This window comes from Zosterops lateralis, assembly GCF_965231275.1.
Source record: "Zosterops lateralis genome assembly, chromosome: 29".
NCBI lineage: Eukaryota > Metazoa > Chordata > Aves > Passeriformes > Zosteropidae > Zosterops > Zosterops lateralis.
In genome coordinates, this window is record NC_139789.1 from 1,546,604 (window position 1) to 1,567,912 (window position 21,309).

General features: G+C 54.4%; 1 protein-coding gene and 1 pseudogene across 4 annotated transcripts; both read right to left on the minus strand.

The window, feature by feature from the left end:
* Window positions 1-3,907: 3,907 nt before the first annotated feature.
* On the minus strand, window positions 3,908-4,822 carry LOC310920305 (annotated as a pseudogene). The gene is made up of 2 exons: window positions 4,797-4,822; window positions 3,908-4,751 (listed from the first exon to the last, which is right to left on the minus strand). The product of its transcript is annotated as an uncharacterized misc_RNA (transcript).
* Window positions 3,908-19,478, minus strand: MOB3A (MOB kinase activator 3A). 3 transcript variants are annotated; one of them, XM_083879874.1, is made up of 4 exons: window positions 18,562-19,478; window positions 7,806-8,348; window positions 5,969-6,171; window positions 3,908-5,098 (listed from the first exon to the last, which is right to left on the minus strand). In XM_083879874.1, the coding sequence occupies exons 2-4, from the start codon at window positions 8,221-8,223 to the stop codon at window positions 5,069-5,071; spliced, it is 651 nt and encodes a 216-aa protein (XP_083736000.1). In that variant the 5' UTR covers window positions 8,224-8,348; window positions 18,562-19,478; the 3' UTR covers window positions 3,908-5,068. The 3 variants fall into 3 exon arrangements, with proteins under 3 accessions (XP_083736000.1, XP_083736002.1, XP_083736001.1); XM_083879876.1 differs by lacking the exon at window positions 18,562-19,478 and adding an exon at window positions 13,432-13,659; XM_083879875.1 differs by lacking the exon at window positions 18,562-19,478 and adding an exon at window positions 12,489-12,587.
* Window positions 19,479-21,309: the final 1,831 nt, after the last annotated feature.

Sequence of the window (21,309 nt, forward strand, 5' to 3'; positions counted from 1 at the left end):
CACAGCAGGGCCTGTACACCCTGTGCTGGAGGACATGGGTGCTGGTGGCTGTGTGCTGGCAGCCTCTGGGGTTAGCAGGGATTTATTCACCAGGACCAAAAATGATCCTGGGGCCCCTTCGGGTAAAGCAGCGGGTGAGGAGGGACCTGCTCTCCCCGTGGGGCCAAAGCAGCAGGTGCCCTCGGTATCAGTGTCACCCGCAGGGATGGGACATGTCCTCCCCGCTCCAGCATTTTCCCAGAAGCATTCCAGGTCCTGCCCATGTTCCTGGAGCTGCTGGCCCCTGGCCTGGCCTGTGCCATACAAGGGAGAGGGAGCACGTGCCATGCTGGTGACTGTCCCCTTGTCCCAGGAACGGCTGTCACCTCCTCCATGGAGCCCAAAACTGGAGCAGAGCAAAGCCAGGGCCCTGCCCAGGAGGAGGCGGGTGCGGATCAGGACTGGGGGGCTGCCAGGGACCCTGGGGAATCTGGCCCCAGAGGCATCAGTTGTCCAGGGAACACAGAACAAACAAAAAGCACATTTCAGAGCTTGGAAAGCATCCACTGCCCATTCAGGGATGAGGGATGGAGGCACTCTCAGGGTCTGCGGGGCTGAGTGTGACAGCAGAGCTGTGCAGGGACATGTCCTGTGCCACCTGAGCTCCTGTTTCCCCAACTCCAAAGGTCCATGGGATGAGGCAGCACCTCCTGGGGATGGGAACACAGTCCACAGGCCCATGGTCCCCATGGCCCCTCTGGAGGGGTCTCCCCACTGTCTCTGGGACAGTGCCCAGGGCTGGAGGGGCAGAGCAGTGTAAGGACATCCTTGTGTCACAGCACAGCCCCAGCAATGCTCTGAGCAGGATCTGCTGCCCGGGGAGGTGCTGGCAGGTGGGGACATCCCTGTCCTCACCCAGCAGGACACGATTCTGGCACAGACCCTACAGACATGTAGCCACAGGTGCCAGAGGAGACCCTGCTCCCCCCTGGCTGCTTTCCAAGGCTCCATGCAAAGGCTGCCCCCACTTCCCAGCTTCCCATTTAAGCAAACCCTAATGGGACTTGTGATGGATGCACTCAACCCTTCCACCAAACCAGCGATGGTCTGGTGTGGGATCCAGAAGAGGAAAAGGCCAGAGCCAGGCCGAGAAGTCCAGGAAACCCATGAAAGAGCAAAGTGATCCAGGGAGCATCGATGCTTATGAGCTCAGAACTGATTGTGGGATTAACACATGGAGAGCAGGTGGCTTTTCCAAGACTTATTTATCAAGGAACAATGAAAGTTGTGGATACAAGGAGCCCCCTGTCCTTTTCCCTGCGAGCCAACTGCTTCATCCCACCACCCTGCCACCAAGGCACCAGTGGGTGCCTTGAGCTCTCCCTGCCTGGCAGTGTGACTGTGCCAAGGTGTCCTGGAGCAGAGACACCTCCCGAGCCTGCGCCTCGAGGAACAGAGACCTTTCAACCAACAACAGATCTTTGGATGAGTCCAGTTTGAGTTCCCCCTAATCTGCAGCTGGACTGCACATCTGTGATCTCCCCTGGAGGTGGGACACATCTCAGGGTTTGGGATGAGACTGAGAGATCCTTCCCCACCCGAGGTGGAGAGACCTTGACATGCAACAGCTCTTTGGTGAGTTCCTGACAACACCCTGAATAAACACCAGTGAGATCCATGTATTTAATTCCTTTGTATGTGAACCATTGTCCAAATCTGAGACTAAGACCGGACCTGGGCTGTACCTAAGGTCCATCAGGAGTTTAGGAAGTAGTGGGGTGTTGTCTGAACCTTGAACTCAACAGAAGGGTCCCTCTTAACCCTTTTACATTTTCAGTCTCAGCATAAATAATTCCAGCTCAATTCCAACTTGATTTTCCTTAGTCTTTTACATCCATGTAGAAGGTACCAGAGGGAACCTCATCATTGTACTGTTAAATCACACTTTCATAGATTCATATTAAAATAACTTTTGCTAACAGCGTTGATGGTGACTCTTTGAGTGACCCAAAATCACTCATCTGTGACAAATTGATGTTGTTGGCAGGATCCTAAATCCGGATTCATGGCAGAACTGAGGCCCTGATGCTCTTGAGCTCCTCAGGGTTCAGGGGATGGAGAAGCCCAGCAGGGGAGGATGAGGGCAAGCCACGGCTTCCTGGGAGCAGCAGGAGACCCTGCTCTGAACCACAGGAAAGGAGCATTTCCCTCGGAACATACGGCAGCCGCAGCCCCCTCCATGCCGCCAGCCCGCGCCCGCTCCAGCTCCGGGGCAGAGCCATCTGTGCTTTCTGGGAAGGGAACAGCCCCGCAGAGGGGAGGCTGCTGGAGCCCTGGGCACAGTACCTGCTCGGCCCAGGCCCTGCAGTGCGGATCTGCAAAGCTGCTCTCTGGGTTCTCGGCACAGCCTTTGTGATGCCTCTGCACCCAAGCAGTGCCGGGGGAGATGAGGAATGAAAGTACCGAGAGGTCCTGGACAAGGCTAAATCCCCTCGCCAGGCTGGGCTCAGCTTACAGGGCTCAGTTTGGATGGGCTCAGTTTGGGGTGCTCAGCCCTGGGGGCACAGCTCAGGGGGGCTCAGCCCTGAGGGCTCATCCCCAGGCGGCTCACAGCTGCCTGCACCCTGCAGCACTCGCAGCTGCAGCTCAGGAGCGAGTAAACACGACATGAAAGTCCGGGGAGATGAAAGAGGGGCTGGGGCTGCCGAGGCAGAGGCAGAGCAAGGCTGAGCTGTGGCTCCACAGACCTGTCTGGGCAACATCCTGCACTGCCGGGTGTGGGGGCCGGGCTCAGCCGCTTCCAGCCCTGCCACATCTTCTCCCACAAAGGTCATTTTCCTCCTCTTCCCTTAGCTGAACTGGTCTCACATGGGAGAGTCGCTCTCCCAAAAAGAAAGGGGGCCGAGGAAGGCAGGTCCCTGCAGCCCTGTGGGTCACAGCCGGTTGGGTGCCACACTACCCCGGACTCAGCACCCACAGCATTCCAGCAGGGCTGACCCAGCACCACTCAGCACCCACCTGCAGCCCCACCACAGCTCAGCACTTGGGGCATTGCAGGTGTCTTGGTTTCAGCTGAGACAGAGCCAGTTCTCTCCCCAGTAGCCGATACAGGGCCATGTTTGGGATCTGGGATGAGAATAATGCTGATAGCACACCGATGTTTTGGTGTTACTGAGCAGTGCTTACTCTAAGCCAAGGACTTTGTGTGTCCCGTGTTCTGCCAGCAAGGAGAGGCACAACAACTGGGGGGAGCAGGGCTGAGACAGCTGACCCAGGCTGGCCAAAGAGATACTCCACACCAAGGATCAGCACATTCTCCAGCTGAGCTGCACCCACAAAACATTGGGAGAGGGGCTAGAGGGTGGTCCCAGCACCCTCACTGGGCAGGGGAATGGGCAACAGCCAGTGCTGCAGGCAGGGAACAGGAGGAGCTACAACTGGGGAGATTTTCACTTCCCTTCTCACCAGGAAAACAACGTGCATCCCCCAAATGCAGAGTTTTTCCCAATGTAGTCCACTAGCCTCAATGACTGCACCCTTAGCTCCTCCCCATGGCAGAAGAGCCTCTTGGCAAGTTGGTGAGCTGGAATTCCCCTCCCCTGCCTACTTCCACCCCAGTTTCAGAGCTGGGAGAACAGTTCAACCCTCGGGTACAGAGACACTGCAGACACAAGTCAGGACAACCCCAGGCTGCTGGCCAAGGCTCCCATGGCCTTGGGACCCAGCTCAGTGCTCGGAGCAGCCCGGACCTGGCACCTGGAGAGCAGGAGGAACCCAAACAACCTCCCAGGAGCTGCGCCAGGAGCACACACCCACGAGCTCCCAGCTCTCCAGCACAATCCCCAAGGAGCCCAAACACCCTGTGTTTGTTTTGCTGATGGGAAGGTTCTGACGAACGCACAGTCACGGGACTCTCGGCAGCGGCGTGTGCTGTGTAAATACAACATAATTTATTGGTTCCATTTCAGAGCACGAGTGGTATTTGTAAGAGTGTCCTAACGGCAGGACGAGAAATGAGAGAGTCACGTATGTACAGAGATTCCAGGGCACGGGAATGCTTTGTAAGGAAGAAGTGGTTAGTGGTGCAGTTTGGTCACTTACTGGTCCCCAAATCCTAGGTAGACCCAGTACCTACCTGGGGGCACTGCCAAGCTCTTCTCGTGCAAGCAGCGGGTGAGGCTGGGGGGGCTCTGGCTGCACACCAGAGATTTTGGTCCCAGATGTGCACAGCTGGGTGGGGTGGTGAAGCTGGGGAACAGGGAGAAGGCTCTGTACCCCAACGAGAAGGAGATGCGGTCCTGGCAGGGTCAGCGTACCACGAGGGACAGGGAGGGGACGGAGGAGAATTCCTGGTGCCTGTCCCAGCACCTTCCTTCTGGTGGCTCCCATGAGGAGCTGCCAGCCTGGATCTGTGTCCCCGTGGGGACAGTGCTGAGCTACAGGCAGGCTGTGTGTGCAGAGCTCAGCTCAGGGCTGGGCTGACACACGAGGGCAGATTTCCACTCCTACAGCACTGGATCCAATGTGGCAGCCATGGGATGAAGCTCAGTGCCAGCTTACCCAGAGGGAGCACACAAGAGCCAGGCCTTGGGGACAGGTGGGCACAGAGCAGCTCTGCCCCAAACCTGGACTCACAGCCAGTGGAGGAGGTACTGAGGGATCCATGTACACCAGTCCTGTACCCTGCCTTCAGGGGTGGGAAATGTGTATCCCAAGGGAGGTACCGCTTCCATGGCAGCACCAGCCCCACAACACAGCTCTGTCTGAAGTGTCTGGCTCAGTTCACTCAGGGCTCACAGAGGAGGCAGCTCAGGTACCTCTTCTCTACTCCGAGAGCCAACATTCCCATCAAGTGGCCCACAGAATATTTTCTTTCTTTTTTATAGAAATTACTATAAAAAATTAGTTAATCTAGAGCATCTTTAAAAAAATATTCCTGCAGTATCACAGTTTTACATTGAAACTCATTAAAAATATATAATTTCTTAAACGAAACGTCTCTTTCTCCCCTTGAATCACGTCTCCAATATGGGATTGGGGCTCGGAGTCCTCGGAAGAGGTGCCGAGGTGGGAGCAGGAAGGTCTGAGCTCAGTGGCACATCCGAGAGGTCATTTCCTTCTGTCAAAGGGACAGAGAAGACAAGGGACCGTGAAGGAGGATCCAGGCTCCCAGGTGAGGGTGTGGATGAAAAAACCCCGTGTTTAGCTGTCAATACCATTCCTAGGCACGGGGTGACACTGCTGCCCACAGCTCCAGTTTGGGCAGGGCTGTGTTCCTCCCACCATTCCCATTCCCAGCACGTCCCAGTCACATCCTGACTCCCAGGTTCCTGACAGTTACACTGCAAGGCCAACTGGTCCTGAATTTGGGCAACCATCTTTAGAAGAGAATCATGTTAAAGGTTGGAAAAACTCCCAAGATCATCAAGTCCAACTATTACCCCACCACTGCTGTGTCACCACTAAACCATGTCCCCAAGTGTCATACCCACATGTTTTCTGAGCACTTCCAGGGATGGTGACTCCAACACTGCCCTGGGCAGACCTTTCCAATGCCTGTCCCACCTCTTCAGTGAAGAAATTTTCCCTTAATCCAATCTAAACCTCCACTGTCACAGCTTTAGACTGTTCCCTCCTGTCCTGTCACTTGTTACCTGGGACAAGACTGAGCCCCCCCCGGTTGTCCCCTCCTGTCAGGGAGTTGTGCAGAGCCAGAAGGTCCCCCCTGAGCCTCCTTTTCTCCAGGCTGAGACCCCACATCACCCTCAGTTGCTCCTGGGGCTCCAGACCCTTTTCCAGTTCTGCTCCCATCTCTGGACATGCTCCAGCCCCTCAATGTCTTTGTTGGAGTGAGGGGCCCAAAACTGACCCCAGGATTTGAGGTGGGGCCTTCTGAGAAGATTCCAGAGCCCTCTGTGACTCCCCCAGGCCTGCGCTGGCCACAGAGCCTGAGAGCCCCACCTGCACTTGAGCCCACCCAGACACTCACCAGGGGCTCCAGCTCCTTGGTGTCTATGAGATTGAACTCTTTCACAAAGTAGTAAAAGTGCTTGTAGCAGGTGTTCACGTGGGCCTCCGAGCCCATCTGGGTGATCCTGTCGAAGTGGTGGATGTAGACGTGGACAAACACCCGGAAGAGCCTGGAGAGAATCTTCTTCACCACCGGGAGGAAGTTCTTGGGGAAGGGAGTACCTGGGAGGGAAAAGTGGCCATGGAAAACCTTTGGTCACATTAAAACTGCTTGCTTAGGGCTAAAATAAATTGGTAAAATGCACAGATTGATGCAAAAGCGCTTCTGTCCCTGGTAATTTCCAGGTCCCCTCTTCTTTTTCCTTTCCTTTGGATCACATTTTTCAAAGCACAGATTTTTTAAGTGACAGAGTGATGCACTGCTGTGACTGAAAGCAGAGCCCACATTCCTAGCAGTTGTTTCAGTCAGACAAGTCTTCTTCTACTCCTGTTTGATGTATTTATATAAACAGTGCAAAACACCAGATACAACCAAGCAACTTCCCAAAGGAAAGGGCTGGTGCTGTTAACTCCCCACAGTTATCCCTTGTTTTGGTACATCCTTAGCTCTTTGGTTAAAAATTAAAGCTGTTAATGTCATCTTTGAAGGCTTCAGGACTGTGTTTGGCTGGGCCTCTGCAGCAGAGCAGTCTGGCCATGCAGCCACCTCTGTGGGATATCAGGGTGTAAAGTTCACACTGTTTCTGGAGGAACAAGGACGAGTTAAATCCTCTCCTTGCTCTGCCAGAGCTGCAGCATCTCAATCAGCATTACAGGATCTGGTAAAAGCTGAGCTGAAGACAATAACAACTAAAAAAACCCCAAACCACAACCCTCGTGCTGTCAGAAGCTCATCCTGTAGCCCGGAACAGAACCAACATCCCCAGTGTGGTCCCCAGAGAGCTGCAGCAGAGCCTGTGCAGTGTGAGAAGAATGGCTGGGGAGGGTTTGGTGCTTCAGCTATCTCAAAATTGGCTGTTTATGGCCCCCCTCCTCTCTCTGCCCACTACACACCAGGTTTAAGCAGCATTTTGGCACAGTGGAGGACCCCTGTGGATGCTCAAGTGGCAGATGTGCCCCAAATAGGGACCAACTGCATCCCATCAGAGCTCCAAATGAACACTGGGGCAGGAAGGAGGGAGGGAGCTCTGCTGCAGGTTGTCTCCTCCATCCCAGGAGACGGAAGCTCTGCATGGGCTCAGTTGTATTTACCTGATAACTTCTTCCATCTTCATAACAAAATAAAACCCAACAATCTCTGTCCCAAAGCTGTGTTTGGATATGGAGATTGAGGTGTCTTAGGCCAAACTCCTGTTTCCATGGTCCTGGCAGCAGATGAAACATGGCCCCTCCCTCCAGGCCTGTGCCAGCATCCCAACCCTCAGGAGGGACAGAGGCAGCCAGTGTGGCCTCTAATAACAGAGGGGGTGCTTATGGCACGTGGCACCATCACCAGGTGACACAGAGCTGTGCCTCAGACCTGGGCTGGCCATCAGCTCCCAGAGAGCCATCCTGCATCCAGCATGAGCCACTCCAGAGCCACCTCAGAGACTGACTGCTCTAAGGGCAGCCTCCTGTTTCACTGCCTCGAGGTATCCATGGCTCCCAGGGGGATCTGGTACAGCTCCACGTATTTCAGCACTGCACAAGAGCTGGGAAGAGCTCACTGCACTGCCCACATGAGAAGCACAGAGGAAAACAGGTCTGCTACAGGGCTCAGCTGTGCTGCAGCATCTCCTGGAACAGCAACAGGGGCTCCACGAGAAGGCTCCAGACCCATCTCCCTCCCTCCAGCCCCAGCTGGGACCCCAACTCACCGACGTTGGTGGGGAAGATGTCCTCGTTGTTGATCTGCACCTCAATCCAGTCCATGAGCAGGTTCATGTACTGGGGCGCAGACAGGGCCGTGGGTTTGCGGTACTTGTGCTCGTCCTGCCACCGGTACTCGTACTTGGGGCCGCCTGACATGATGGGGCAGGACTGCTCCGTGCAATAGTCACTGATGGTGCCGTAGATGAGGTTGATGCGGTTGAAGAAGTCCACGACGTGCACGGCCACCCAGTCGTTCTGCTCCTCACCCGGCGGCAGCTGCACGGCCACCTTCAAGTCCAGGCCGGCGTTGAGCGAGGCCTGGGCCTTCTTGTGCAGCTCAAAGCGCTGAGTACCCGGCTCGAACTTGCGCTTGGGCCGGAAGGTTTTGTCTTTATTGAACACTTGCTTTAAAGCGTGGGACATTTTCCTTCTCTTGTGTCTCTTCCAGGCCCGCAGCGGTGACAGCCGGAGGCGCGGCCACTTCCCGGGGCAGGGCTGGGATGACTCTGATCTTCACAGAAACCTCCCTCTCCTCATCTGGTCCTGATCTGCAACACAGCACAGAAGGGCAGCGATTAGGAGCAGCTCTCTGAACAGGAAACCTCATCTAAATCCCATAGGAAGAGATCTGGGATGCCATCTGGGCCCTCGCCCCACATCTGAGAAGGGGGGGAGCCCATGGCAGCTTTCCTTCCTCCCCCTTCCCTCCCCCGGCTGGAGCAGAGGGGAGGGGAGGCTGGAGTTGTGACCTGGGCTGAACAGTCACCTCCTGACCTGTTCCACGGCCCCACAGCCATGGGAGGGGGCTGCCACTCACCCCAACACTGCCACACCATGAGACCCCAACTCTGCAGAAATGCCACCACCTGCTTGGCTCACATGTACTGACAAAGAACGGTAAAACCAGCTGAGTTTCACCCAGATCTCATTTTCACCTCTGCATCCCCCCTTTGGGAACAAGACCAGCGCACAAAACATCTCAGAGCTGCTGCCAGACAGCTCCCACCAGGCCAGCCACTGAAAGTGAGAGACAGGAACCAAGGCACGGAGAGCAGTAAGAAGAAGAAGAAGTCACAGCTCAGGCACCCGGAAAGCAAATATCCTGAAATAACACCAGCCCTGAGAGCAGCCACAGCCTCTTCTGCAGGTGCACACAGACCATAACCATATTTCCCATTTCAGCTTAGCTCCGCTTACAAGTTGAAAACTGGAAGATGAGGGAAAGCTCATCTTCCTCTTGCAGCCTGTAGAAAAGAATCAGCTCCAAGGGTGAGACACAAGTTGAGATCTGAAGGGATGCTGATGAGAAACATAGCTCTGTTTATCTGTAGCTAATTATACCTCCTTTGTTCCCACAGCCAGCCCCTCACAGAATTTGTGCCAGGCTGCTCTTTGATGAAAGCTTAAGGCAGAAAGCTTTGTGTAGCAAAAATATTATTTTACATGTGCTGGACAGAGAAATGAATAAAGTAATAGAAATTAAGCTGATGCCTTAAATAGCATAAATAAGTTTCCGTAATTTCATAAGCAAGCAAAGAAAAAAAAACCCACCCCTTTTCCCCAAGCAGAATCTATTCAGATTTACATGGGGCCACAGTGTTGTTCCAATAGGTAAATAGTGTCCTCAGATGCTGGCAAGCACATCCCAAACTCAAGGTCATGACTACCACAGCTGCAATCGAGCCCATCTCTAACAGATGCTGCAGTGCTAATCAGCAGTTCTTCTCTGGAGAAAGATTAAAAAGCTTTAAAGCCAAGGCTTCTTGTTTCCTTATTTAATTACAGTGAGGAAGAAACCCCAAACCACTCCAGTTCACCCCACTAAGAACAGGCTCAACACTTCCTGTGGGAATGGGCTCAGTAACCTCTTCCATGCAGGTGCTGAGAGATCCAAACCCCAACATGGGCTACAATGTGTTGGGAGAAACCCTAAAAGCAGTTAAATGTGGTTCAGTGAGATCCATCATGGACTGAGAGGTGAATCCAGAGCAGATATGTCATCATGGAACGGTTGGGGCTGGAAGGAACCTTAAAGACCATTCAGTTGCAAATCCCTGCCATGGGCAGGGACACGTTCAGTGGGCAGGCACACCTTCCACTAGACCAGGTTGTTCCAAGCCCTATCTGACCTGGCCTTCCTTCCAGGTGCCAGAACAGCTGCTGTGACCCCATGAGCCACCTCAGGGGAGGCAAACCCAGCGCAAACTCCTGGCAGACGTGTCCTCTGGAGTGTGATCCCGCCCCAGATGTGTCAGAGGAAGAAGCGAAGGGTGTGGAGAGACAGCTGAGCAGTACGGGTTATCAGGAGCTGTGTCACAGCCTGGCCACATCCTGTGGCACAGCCGGAAGCTCCAGGGACTGCACTCGCCCTGGAACTGAGGCACGGCCCCCATGGAACCAGCAATGTGGGCAGCAGATGCTGAGGCTGCTGCTACTTCCAGCAGAAGCTCCAGGGAAACACTTGTGATGAGTTCTCTGCACTGGAGATGGAGGAAAACACATCCTCTCACACAAGAAACCACAAAGCAGCAGCAGCACCGCCCTCCACGTGGCTCTCTGGTGCAATGTGACTCCATCACTGCTTCTTTCCCGGAGGATCAGCACTGCAGGGCCTGGCATGCATGTGGATGGAGTAAAATGCAAGAGTAAAACCAAACATCCCCTGGCTTTGGCCCCACATATCAAGAAACAAACACCAACCATTTTTCTCATCTCAGTGGGATGGAGAGACTTTTCATAGAATCGAAGAATATCCTGAGAGTTGGAAGGGACCCACAGGGATCATCAGTGCAGCCCCTGTCCCTGCACAGACACCCCAACAATCCCACCCTGAGCATCCCTGAGAGCGTTGTCCAAACGCTCCTGCAGCTCTGGCAGCCTTGGGGCTGGGACCATTCCCTGGGGAGCCTGGGCAGTGCCCCAGCAGCCTCAGGGGGAAGAACCTTTCCCTGAGCTCCATCCCAAGCCGTGTCACAGCTCCAGCCCTTCCTGGGCTCCTGTCCCTGTCCCAGAGCAGAGCTCAGCCCCTGCCCCTCCGCCTCCCCTCGGGAGGAGCTGCAGCCCCCGAGGAGCCTCCCCTCAGTCTCCTCTGCTCCAGCTGAACGAGCCAAGTGTCCTCAGCCTCTCCTCAGAGCCTTCCCCAGCTCCGTGTCCCTCCTTTGGACACTCTCCAACAGCTTTGGATCCTTCTGATCTTGTGGTGCCCCAAGTGCCCCAGCACTGGAGGTGAGGCTGCCCCAGGGCAGAGCAGAGTGGGACAATCCCTCCCTGGGCCTGGTGGCCCTTTGGGCTGTCAGGACACAGCAGTGACTCAGATCCAACTTGCCATCGACTAAGAGTCCCAGGTCCCTTCCCATGGCGCTGCTCTCCAGCCTCTCATTCCCAGTCTGTGCCTGCATCCAGGGCTGCCCCATCCCAGGGCAGGATCTGACACCTGCCCTTGTCACATGGCTGGGGATTTCCCTGCTCTCACATTTGTCAGGGTCTCTGTGCAGGGCAGAGTTTACTTGGTGTTGAGGCAGTACTTGTCCTACAGGCAAATTCCTGATCCTCTGAAGACATCATCCCTGAGAACTGGGGAGCTCAACATAGCAGCAATTGTCTCTCAGACGATTCAGCATCAGAGTGAAGCATTAGCAAAATGAGTAGCTGAGACATCAAGCAGATGCAGCCTATTTAATTATGGCTCTGACTGCAATGAGCTAAAAGAAACATTTAGCTCTAGGAAAAAAAATAAAAATAAAGAGGCACAGAGACCAAAGCATCCCTGACATTGCTTGGGGATGATATCATCTGTACAACACCTACTTCCAGAGTCACAGCTGACACCACCCCCGCACACAAGGGAAAGGAAAGGTCAGAGACAATTGGGAAATGGGACATGCAAAGCACCTGGATGGTATCTGCAGGCTCTGAAGGTGAGGGGAAAAACCACTCCCCCCCATTTACAAACCTCAGTACATTTTGTTGCCTCCTACTTTCAGCCATCACAGCAGACGTCACCCGTGCTCCAAGAGGACCTTGGCCATTGCTCAGGATCACAGAGCCCATGACCCCCGGGGGCTGTCCAGAGCACAAACACACCTCCAGCTCATCCCAAGGACACGGTGGGAGCAGCTCCCTACTGTGCTGGAATTGACTGCCCAGGGATCTCAAGGTCTGGCCCTCCCTTCCCCTCCCATCCCAAAAGCTCCTTTTCTCTGACTCCCTGCTTGTGCAGCTCCAGTCCTGTGCTGGTTTGGCTGCCAGGGCTGTTGGCATTGTCCTGCCATTCCTCTTCCCTCGCCAGGAATGGTGGAACATGAGGAGCTGCCTTGTTCTAACACCAGGCTCTAGGCAGAGTCAGCTGTTTCCCAACTGCTGGTGACTTGTAAAGGCAGCTCAAAGTCTGGAAAAGGGAAGAGTCACCTCCTCCAAAATACCAGGAAACTGCCTCCCCTTGCACCCTGCTGCAGCCATCCTGAGGTTTTCCAGGAGCCAGCAGAGTTCCCGACAGATCCTGCCCTCTCTACAGCAGCAGAATGTCCCAAAAAGGACTCCAGGAGTCCCATGACTGCTCCATCAATGCCAGCCCCAGCAGCACTCCATGCTCCCCTCTCCTGCCAATACTGCACAGGGGTTTAACAACAACCAGGAGAAAACAGCAAGGCAGGGGAAAACCAGCAAGGCAGCAGTCAGCAAGCTCCTACCTGTGTTCCTGGCCTCGGCAGGTCACTCCTGCAGAGGGTTCAGCCGTGCTCTGCACCCTCTGTCAGCGCTGGCAGGAGCCACGGCTGAGCTTCCTTTTTCAAAAGAGGGGAAAAAACCTCCCCGTTTGTTTCATGGGCGGCCGCAGCTTGGAGGCTCCACAGCTGGGGAGGGGTCAGACACGAGGCCACCTCCCTCCTCTGTGACCCCAGCGCTGGGCTGGCCACATCCTGCTGCCTCTGGTAAAACAGCCCTTCAGCACAGCCCAGAGAGCAACACAGCTCTTCAAATCAGGGATTTGTCCAGTTTCCTGTCCGGGAAGCCAGGCTGCTGTCCTTGAATCCCACTGAGTCCAGCTGCTTGTAACCCTTGGGTGGGGAGCCTGTAATACCCACCGTATCCCCAGAGCTCCCCAGGAGAGGAGAGCCACGATCCTGCTTCCTCCTGAGACATTCCAGGGCCCTTAATGCCAGACCACAGTTCCCAACACAGGACAAAATCCCCTTGACTGATAAAGCAGCCCTGATAAAGGTATTTTGGATGCACTAAGCATTTCAAGTAAAAACCTGAATTTACAGAGTGAGAAGCAGAAGAAAAGCAGCTTCAAACAAGCAACTTGCACAAAACAGCCAAGACGGACGCACACGCACATTTTTTCCATAATTCCACCCCCCTCCTTTCACAAATCCCTTCCCCTGGTCACTCTGCACTAGCTCAGTGTCTCAGGACAGGATGATCCTGGTTTTCTCCCATCAAAGGAGAGATTTTACTACAGAGCAGGGACCAGAACGATCCTGGCAGCCGCACTGCACTAATGGCAGCCAGTTTCTGCACCCCCAGAGCCAGTCTGGCAACAAACAAGAGCTTGTCTTCCGGAACGAGACTTCCAGCTGCTCTTTTGAATGAGTTTGTGATATGAGGAGTGAAGGTCTGCCCCGTGCTTACCTCGGGTAGGGCAGGGCAGGGCGAGGAGGGCTCAGTGTGGCTGGAAGGCACCTCTGGCCATTCATAATCCCAGCCAGCCGGCACTTCCACGTCAGCCGCTTCCTGTCTGGCACTGACTCCAGCCTCCCGGCCCAGGGAGCTGCCAATGTTTTCCCAAAAGCTAATCCTTCCCCTCTGCAAGTTCTGTCTTTCCTGCTGCAGGATCACTCCGTGTTGCTGCAGGAGAACCGAGCCACGAGCCCCGGCCGTTTCCTTTGGCATTGCCCTCCCCGTCCGTCCCCCGCGCTCAGTCCCGTCAGCTGAAGCTGCTCGGAAGTTTCTGGAGAAGGAGCAGCTCGACCCAGCCCAGCTGCACCTCCAGCCCCAGCCCGGGCACACACCAGCACTGTGCTGCTCTGCAGGACAACATCCAGGTTTTTCTTTCAGAAAGTGCTTTAGCAGCAGCCCTCACAACCAAATCTGGACAGGGCACACTGGAAATGCTGAATTCCCAAGGTTTGGGCAAACAAAGAGCCTTTTGTCTTTCACCAGTCAGCTTTAAGAAGGTCCTGCCTGTTGCCAGCCACCCCCAGGCCCCGCTATTCCAATCTGCTGCACAATTTGGAAATTCCCGAGTAAGAAAGGGCACAGTTCTCCTGGGACTTCCCACGTCTCCAAGCCCTTCCCGGAAAGAGGGTGGCTTAGGAGAAGGGAAGAGGTTGGTTTAGGAGCAGGACAGGCTCTTTACACATCTCCAAACCATGGAGAGGCAGAGCCCATCTGCAAGGCCAAATGCATGAGAAAAGGAAAAAGCATAATAATAGACCAAAAATAGTTATCCTGGGCTTTAATTGGCATCTCCTTTGCCCCTGCAAGGCCAAGCATTCCAGACAATCCTGAAGTCAAGTTAGTTTATGGAATAAAGGGAAAAGGCCTGTTAAATTAAGCCATATCTGGGAGAGCAGAGGACCCACCAGAGGTGAGGGGAGCTCTGGCAGAGCCCATCAAGACCTGCAGGTGGGAATGCTGCTGCTTGGAGCAGAGAGCCCAGGTCAGCCAGCAGTGAGACACCAGCATCCATCCCAGGCAGATGGATGAACAGGGAGTTTATTGCCTGGCTTCAAACTCAGGATTTACATTCAGACCACGGGCAGTGACAGGAGGGATGTTATGGGTGACACTGCTCACACTGCACAGGGATGCTGAGACAGTGCAGGTGAGGCAGTGAGTGCTGGGGAGGCTGGAAAACCCAGTCTGGCAAGGGAGAGGCAAGGCAAGAACCCCAAATTTCCAGTGTGGTTTGTCCCTCCAGCCTTCTTCCCCACAGCCACAGAGAGAGGAAACCCTCAGGAGAAAGCAAGTTCTGTAAAAGGTCCCCTCCTGCTTCCCTCCCCAGAGAGAAGCAGATGCAGGTCAGGCAGCAGATGCTGCAATTTCCAACTGTTCCTGTGGAACAGCAGTGACTGCAGGGAGCCCCACGGAGCCCCGGGTGTTACTGACTCAGGGCCAGCCCTGCTGCCTCTTACGTGACATCTGCATCCATTGCAATGTCAGAGCCCGCTGCTGGAAGGTTTCCAGGGATCCAGCCAGGATAGGGCTGCGTGTGGAGGCAGAGCTAATCCGCTGCAGGCTTTGCAGGGCTGTGCTGAGCTGACAAGCCGGGTCACGACTCCAGCACGCAGGTTAACTGCACACACAAGTATTTCCAGGGCAGAGCACGGCCAGTGACAGCATGGTAGGAGCAGCTCCCTCTTTTCCAGGTCCCAGAGCAGCCTGGTCCTTCGGGAAGGCCTCTTGCTGTCCCCACTACAGGGCTGGAGGGGCAGGGTGATGTTTATTAGGTCCCAGCTGAGCTGCTCCTCTCTCCCTGTTTGTGCAGGCTCTGTACTGCCCTCACTGGACAGGGTTATTTCTGGGCCCACAGCAGTTCCATTTTCTCTAATTTTGGGATCTGCCCCCACCCAAGTCAAAGTGAACATCAGCCTGGAACATGAAATTTGCATTAGGATGATAAAATGACTATGGCACCATTCTAACAGTGGGCTGGGATCCCAGGAAGTGTGGGATCACACCCCAGGGCTGAGCTGGAGCACGAGCTGGCCACACGGCCAGCCTTTCCCATAGCATGGATAATCCCAGGGACAAACATCCCTTTTCTCCACGTTAATGTCACACGTTGGGATGAATGGCAGGATTGTTCCTTGCTGACAGCAGAGGCCCATGAGGCCTCTCCTGCCCTAACAGGAGATACGGGAGTAACTCAATCCCTTAGCACAGCTCCAGACACAGAATGAGTCCGTGGATGTGGAGCTGGAGACCACCTCAACACCAACCACATCACACAGCAAAAGAGAGAAGCAAAGGCAGCCAGACAACAGCCCCAAGAGAGGCCTGCAGAAAATACAGGGCCTTTCAGCGCAGCCACGGGGCCAGCTCACCTCCTGCTGCAACCACAGTCTGGGTGGCTCCAGCTCATCCTCTGCCCCATGAGTTCCCTGGAATCAGCACAGGGTCACACACGGCAGCATCACCACAGCGGCCTTGTCTCACTCACACTGACCCAACACCAGCACTTTGGGACCTCAGCCAGGTTTTCTGGAGGAAGTCAAAGCTGTCAGAGTGTGATGGATTGCTCTGCTCTGGCTTCGCCCACTTGCAAAAGTTGTTTTGCTGGGGTTTTTTTCTGGCCTTCGCTGCCTCCATCCCTTCCTCTGCCCTCTCTTCTGCTTCATGTACCCAGAGCAACAACCCACCCAATTTCACCAGGAGCAGAGCAGCACCCCTACCCCACCACCAGCTCCAGAGGGAAGCAGGCAGCACACCAAACCAGGCCTCAGGGATAACTCTGCCTCCCAGAGGCATCTGGAAAAAGAAGGATAAAGGTGCAGCCTAAGGTGCACTCTTTATTGACAGCATTAGCTGGGTATTACATATTCCTAAAGATAAGCTGATAAACCTCCAGCAAAGCTGGTTCTGGATCCACTTACAGAAGCATTTATGGCTCAAGAACCAGAAAATACTTCCCTGTCTTACTAGAAATCAAAACTTAGAAATGGAAAGCGATTCCTTTCCCAGATCTGTGGGCAGGACTGGAAAGGTTTTGCAATCTCTGTGCTTTGACCCCAGATACTTTCACTACTCACAAGGGACATTTTCTCTCTAATTAGTGTGGCCCTCACAGAGGAGCAGGAGTAACCAAGCACAGCACAGATCTGGACAGTCCAACCTCCAAAATGGGACTAAATCACCCCATTCCAGTGCGGGGGGCACTTTTCACCCCATCAGCAGAAGGGCCAGGTTAGATGTGGACAAGGAAGCAGCTGGCAAACAGCTTCAGTGGCAGCTGAAGTGAAGCAGGACAACTTTGCTCAGGATGCTGAGCCTATTCCAGGCTCCCCAAGCTTGGCCGAGCACACGGATGAGCCCATTTCCATGTCTGATGATGTCACAGGTCACAGTGCAACCCCACCCACAGAGCACCCCAGGAGCTGCAAGGTGAGCCAGGCACAGGGAACCAGCTTCCTGCTCAGCACCTGCACTCAGCTCCTCGCTACAGACCAACAGCTCCAGGTTTTGCCACCACTGGCAAGAATTCCCAATACTCTCCCTCTTTCTGGGGATTTTGAAGAGTCATAAGCTCACCTTGGGCTCACCTCACAGTAAGTGAGTAAGACAGAAAGTGAATCTGAAACATGGGATACACAGTCCAGGGAACGGTGACAGACAAATAGGGAGCTGGATGTGAGCCTGAAGTTGGGAAAGGAAGCAGAGAGCAAGGACAAAGCCCTGAGGACAGTGATAAACAGGTGGCTGGGGAAGTTTTACAGTAAAATCTCTCCCTGCCCTGCAACTTGGCAGAAGATTTCCAGACCAGAAAGGGGCTTTTAACAAAGGGATGGGAATCCAGAAAGTGTGGCCACTCTGCAGCTCCAAGCTCTAGGAGGAGGGAATCCTGCCTTTCAGTAGCACTGACAGAAATGCTTTTCCCAAACATCTGTGCTAGACACTGGACAACTCCAGGTCCCCTTTTCTTTCCCTCCAGAAGACTTCCTGCCCTTTCCTTTTGCCTGTCCTTCTCACACAGCTTTCTTTGAAGGAGCTGAGCTCACTGTGCCACGGATCAGAGGCAGCCCTGTAAGATCAGGATTCCTGAGCCTGCAGCAAGAGACAGAAGCAGAGCAAGAGTTTGCTTTCAAGTTCTCCCTCATGACAGCTAAGCTGTGGCTCACCATGACCTGAAAACACATGGAAAATCCCCCATTCCCCGACCAGTTTAGAGACAGAAAGGTTTGAACATCAGGGCTCTGCCTTCACCTATGGCAGCTGGGCTGGAGAAAATCGTGACAGAGAGGTGGGATAAAATAGGGAAGTTACAAGCTGTAACTTTACAGTTGTGCCACCAAGCCCCGTACTCTCTTCGATGTTTCATTTTTCCCTCATTATGAATTTTTCAGCTGCTCACGAATCCTGCAGCAGGTTCGTCCTCTTCCCGAGCCCTCTGAAGGGAGGGGGCTGTGCCCAGCAGGCAGGGCTCTGCTCGGGGATGTCCCACCAAGGGGTTTCTCCTGCGGGCCGGGCCAGCACAGCAGATCCATGTTCTGCTCCATGCTCTGCTCCCTGCTCTACTCCCCGCCCTGCCCGGCCCGGGGGGCTCCGCGCCCTCTGAGGGGGCTCGGGCCGGGCCGCCATCGCCCCCCGCCCAGGCGAACACAAACCATTAACGCCCAGACCGGGGATGCGGCGGCCGCGGCTCAACAGGTCCCGGCCCGTCCCGCCAAGGCCGGCAGGACCCGGCCCGGCCCCTCCGGGGGAACGCGGCCACCGGGGCTGGGGGGACACGTGGGCAGGGCTGGGGCCCCTCCAGGCCCCTTTTCCCCGGAGGCCCCTCCGAGCCCGTCCCGCAGGGCCCTCCTTCCTCACAGACCCTCCCGTGTCCCCTCCCACCGCCCGCTGTCCCCGCACGGCCCCCGAATCCCCGCACGGCCCCCCAGTCCCCGCACGGCCCCCCAGTCCCCGCACGGCCCCCCAGTCCCCGCACAGCCCCCCAGTCCCCGCACGGTCCCCCAGTCCCCGCACGGTCCCCAGTCCCCGCATGGCCCCCCAGTCTCCGCACGGCCCCCCAGTCCCCGCACGGCCCCCCAGTGCCCGCACCTGCCGGGCCGCGATCCCTCGCCGGCGGACGCGCACAGCTGGCGGCCGCAGCACTCCCTCCCCGCGGGCCGCAGCACGCCCCGCGCGCCCGCCGCGCTCCCGCCGCTCCCGCGCGCCGCTCGCCGCCGGCGCTACTTCCTCTTAAAGGAGCCGCCCCCGCCCGCGCGGCCCCGCCCACGGGAGGGGCCGGGCTGGACCGACCGGGGGAGGGGGAAAGGCACAGCGGATGTTGGGGGGCGGCATAGGGCAGTTCGTGTTTTATCGTATTTTAAACTTTTATTTTAGTTTATTTTACTCGATGTTCTTTTATTCTATTTCAATATTTTATTCTACATTTTCATTTATAAATTTTAGTTTTATTTTCTACTTTATTTTGTTTTCTATTTTATCCTTATTTAATTTTCTGTTTTATTTTATTTTTTTCCTGTTTCATCTTTTTATTTTCTCATTTTATTTTCTATTTTATTTTTATTCTATTTTAATTTTCTATGCGCTTTTGGTTTAAATTTCCTTCTTTTTAAATATTTTCTTCTGGTTTATTTTATTTTTTATTTTCTTTAATTCTATTTTTTTATTTTCATAATTGTATTTTTTTTTCCTTTTATTCCGTTCCAGTTATTTCCCTCTCTTCCATTTTATTTATTTTCTTCTTTTAAATTTATTTCCCCATTTTTATTCTGTTCCGTTTGTTTTCTTTTAATCCCCTTTATTGAGTGTTTGTGTTTTCGGGAGCAGGGACAACGCCGGGAGCTCCGGGGGCTCCGAGGGGCTGCTCTGCCCTGGGCAGGGCATTGGCCCCACGGGGGCAGCTGCAGGGACCTGCCCGGACTCAGCTTTAAGGTCACCAAAAGGAGAAGTGGCCGGAACCAGCCCCGGCTCAAAGGGAACTGCTCACAGGCGTCAGGATGAGGAAAGTCAAACCCCGCCGGGAAATCCCTGGGAAGCCCAAAATCAAAGGGTGCTAAAAGCCGAAGCAGAGCCCGCAGAGCTCCTGCCCCGGCAGGGGTTTTCCAGCACTCCTGTCTGGAGCCTGCACTTCTCCATCCCAGGTGCCGCACAACCTTTGCAGAGCCCAGTTCAGTCCCTCGGGTGTTCACGGCCCCCAGCCCAGCGGAGCCGCACAACCTGCGGTGAAGCTCCAGCTCCTCGGGGGTCTCACTGCCCGAGCTGGCCCCGGCTCATGGCAGCAGCTCGGCTGCTCCTGCAGAGCAGCTGATCCCACTCCTGCTCCCGGGAACAGCCGGGGCTCTGCTCCAGCAGCCCCGGGGCCTCTCGGGCTGGATTCCTCTGTGGAGCAGATGATGCTCTGCCCCAGGGCAGGAGCCTGTGTGCCAGGCTCGTGGGCAACTCTCGGTCACAGAACCACGGAATGGAGGTTGGGAGGCACCACTGCAGCTCACCTGGCTCAGCACAGGACGCTCAGGATATCAGGCTTGTGTCCAGATGGCTTTTGAGGATCTCCAGGGCAGGGAAGGTGACGCCACCACCTCTCTGGGCAGCGCTCGGTCACATGCAGGGCAAAGTTCTTCTGCTCAGGTGGAATTTCCTGTGTTCCAGTTTCTTCCCATTACCTCTGGTAATGGTATGTTGTCTATATCTCTATCTTCCCCCTGCCTCAGCTCCCACAGCCTTTCCTCACAGGATATTCTCCATCCCCTAATCATCCTCACAGCCCTGCACAGGCCCTACACCAGGAGCTCCAGCTCTGCTCCAGAGGAGCCCAGAAGTGGACACAGCACCCCAGGGCTGAGGAAGGGGCAGGATCAGCTCCTGTGGCTTATTGAAACCTTGAGCTTTGCTCCAGGCACTTTGTGGGTTGGGGTTTGTTTTTGTTCCCATCCCATTCCATCAGATTTGTGCAGTCCCAGACCACAGCAGGGCCCTGTGGGATTGCAGTACTGAGAACAGAGGACCTGGATCATTCCTGAGCTGCATCTGCCAGTAATGGGGCCAGCAAGTTACTGGGCAATTCCCAGTGCAGAACTGGTGGCTCCTGACTCTCAGCCCCAGGGATCTTCTGTCTCAAAATGATTCTCACAGGTTTGGGTGTGACTGGAAACCACTGGAGCATCAGCCAAGGCAAGGCCTCATTCCTGCTGTGGCAGGACAGGGCCTTAATCCTCATCTCAACACCACCACGTTGGTCACAAATTTAATTTGAGGCCAAGAGGAAGCAACAGCAGGAGTTGATTCTGGCCTCATTCAGACCAGAGCTCCCATTTTTCCAAGTGTTGGATTTTAGCTGCAATCATGATCCAAAAAATAAAACAATAAATGGAGATTCAACTGAGATAGCCTGAATTATTTTTCCTGTAATTTCAGTGTTAGTGACAGCTGCTGTTGCAGAGCTGCCTTTCAGAGGGCTGGTGCTAGGAATTCCCTACCTCCTTTGGGAAGAGATTCCTCTTACCTCCACTGAAGATACGTTGTTCCGACCTGGGATAAATCCATGTCTTGGTTTTGGGTCCATCCAAACTGGAACAGTCTTATTATGAAAGGACCATTTACAAAGCCAAAAATATAACTTTGTTTTGAAAGTTTATTGGATCATCTTGACACAAAATCATTACAGCAGCTTGTGGTATGTTGTTTTCTTTTCCTTTTTTTTTTTTTTTTTTTTCCAGGGAATGTTGATAGCAAATAAATTTGTGAATGTAACACATCATACAGTTTCAAAATTCTAGAATCACTGCACAGGATTCTGTAAGAGACTCTACATGCTAAAGTGACAGTTTTCATCCATGAATT

What these genes read in the sequence shown, in the direction of transcription:
- MOB3A (XM_083879874.1), bottom strand. Translation starts at nt 8,223, where the DNA reads ATGTCCCACGCTTTAAAGCAAGTGTTCAATAAAGACAAAACCTTCCGG. An exon ending in CATCTTCCCCACCAACGTCG is followed by an intron (nt 6,172 to 7,805) that starts GTGAGTTGGGGT and finishes TTTCCCTCCCAG; the next exon opens with GTACTCCCTTCCCCAAGAAC. An exon ending in CCAAGGAGCTGGAGCCCCTG is followed by an intron (nt 5,099 to 5,968) that starts GTGAGTGTCTGG and finishes TCCCTTTGACAG; the next exon opens with AAGGAAATGACCTCTCGGAT.